Source organism: Cyprinodon variegatus, unplaced genomic scaffold, assembly GCF_000732505.1.
Source record: "Cyprinodon variegatus isolate N-32 unplaced genomic scaffold, C_variegatus-1.0 Scaffold367, whole genome shotgun sequence".
Lineage (NCBI taxonomy): Eukaryota > Metazoa > Chordata > Actinopteri > Cyprinodontiformes > Cyprinodontidae > Cyprinodon > Cyprinodon variegatus.
Window position 1 is genome coordinate 28,314 of NW_015150820.1, and position 2,043 is coordinate 30,356.

Sequence of the window (2,043 nt, forward strand, 5' to 3'; positions counted from 1 at the left end):
TGATGTCACTCTGAGCTATGGCAGCCCGAGCAATTAATTTATTTAAAAAATATCTAGATTTTCTAAAACAATTCGTAAACAAGAAAAAAAATCTTCACAAACAAGGCATTTGATTAATTTATTTTATAGCTTTATATATATGTATATAGATAGATAGATAGATTTTGTGCTTATAGCTGCTCCTGCAGTCTGGGGGGATCTAATCATGAAGTTCAAACTGTCCTATTGTTATTTACAGCTAAAGGTGACCAAAACCTCTGACACTTCTGGGAGTAGAATGCAAAATAAATAAGGCACTCCCTTGAAGATCTTACCAGTTAGTCGTTTGTACATCGACACAACTGATCCATAGGCAACAATGCGGAAATCTTTTCTTTTGTAAAACAGTCTTTGATGATTTTTCATATTTTTGTGAATTTGTATTAAGTTATGGTTAGGTGTTGAGTTTAAAATAGTAAAATCACTGTCATTTGATAATTTTCTAACACCCTTGGGCTGCAATTTCCAATTAACATTTTATGCTGTGTATTTAGAGATTGAGAAGTTGTAAGTTGGTTTTTATTGTAATTTAGAGAAAGTTAAACGATGAATAATATGGATAACAAATCATATGTCTTACAGCTTAAAGGCTATAATCTCTCTTATGAAGGTGTCTTCCCTGCATTTCTTTTCGCAACCCTCAACTACATGATCATCCTGTTCTGCAACCTTACGATAATTCTCACCATTGTGCTGAATAAATCTTTGCATCAGCCAATGCATCTCTTCCTGGTTAATCTTCCTATCAATGACCTAATAGGTTCATCTGCACTCTTTCCACAGCTCATCAAGGAAATTCTGACAAACAGCAGAAAGATTCAGTTCTCAGCTTGCATCTTCCAGGCTTTTTTCATCCATATCTATGCAGCTGGTTCTGTGTTTATTTTGACTGCAATGGCTTATGACAGATATATCGCTATATGTCATCCTTTGCGTTACAACACTGTTATGACCAATGCTCACATTATGAAAATAATCACATTAGTTTGGTCTTCTTGTGTGGTTTTAATAGCTGTGCTTTTTATTCTTCTATTGCGTTTGCGCCGCTGTCGATCTGAAATAAGACATTCCTACTGTGATAATCCTAGTTTATTGACTTTAGTTTGTGAAGACACAACCATTAACAACATTTATGGTCTTTTTATTAGTGCTGTTACACAATTAATATCTAATGGGTTGGTTTTTTATACATATATTCGAATCCTCATTGCATGCTTTAGATCCAGACAGTCAGACACTAAAGCAAAAGCTCTGCAGACTTGCGCTACACATCTATTTGTTTTTTTGATGTTTGAGTGCTTGGGCCTCTTTACAATCATATCTTACAGACTACAGGATATTTCACCACATTTAAGAAGATTTATGGGGGTGTCTACATTAATTTTCCCCCCAACATTAAATCCAATAATTTATGGGTTGAAAACAAAAGAAATAAGGGAAAAGGTGCTCAACTTTTTCAGGAATAAAAAGCTTCTTTCTTAGTACTTTCAAGAACTTTTAAAAATGGACTGTCTCAATTCAAAATGAATTTAATTTAATTTTTCTATGTAAGCACGCATTTAACAGGTTTTTGTAAATGTTGCCCCTACAATGTAAATTAAATTGTAAAGTTACTTGTTATGCAATTTTACTTTGTAGTTAGTGATTAAATCCTGCAGAGATATTTTTCCTGTTTTAATCATGTATTTGAATATGATACATTTGTTAAACATTTTAGAATCATTTACATATTTGTTGGTGTATTTTGGGTAAAACCAAATTTGAAGCCCTCTCTGTTCTTGATAAAAGTGCTTTTTGTATGAGTAATATCATGTCACAACTACTGTAACAGAATTTCTGTAAATTAAGTGAAGGTCATCCAGGCCTTATGTCCAAGATGTAATTTAATTAGTTTTTTTTATTATGTGTTGATTTGCAAAAAAATTACTCTGAGGTAATATCAGCAGTTTATATTAGCTCTCTTTGCATTTCCTGAATTATTTTCCTTGTTTAAAGATGGATCTT

At 32.6% G+C, this 2,043-nt stretch overlaps 1 protein-coding gene across 1 annotated transcript; it reads left to right on the top strand.

Moving 5' to 3' along the window:
* The first annotated feature begins 378 nt into the window (after positions 1 to 378).
* LOC107092097 (putative gustatory receptor clone PTE01) lies at positions 379 to 1,617 on the top strand. The gene has a single exon (XM_015386385.1). The coding sequence runs from the start codon at positions 586 to 588 to the stop codon at positions 1,519 to 1,521; it is 936 nt and encodes a 311-aa protein (XP_015241871.1). The 5' UTR covers positions 379 to 585; the 3' UTR covers positions 1,522 to 1,617.
* The last annotated feature ends 426 nt before the right edge of the window (positions 1,618 to 2,043 follow it).

Coding starts and splice junctions, on each gene's coding strand:
- LOC107092097 (XM_015386385.1), top strand. CDS start 586: ATGAATAATATGGATAACAAATCATATGTCTTACAGCTTAAAGGCTAT.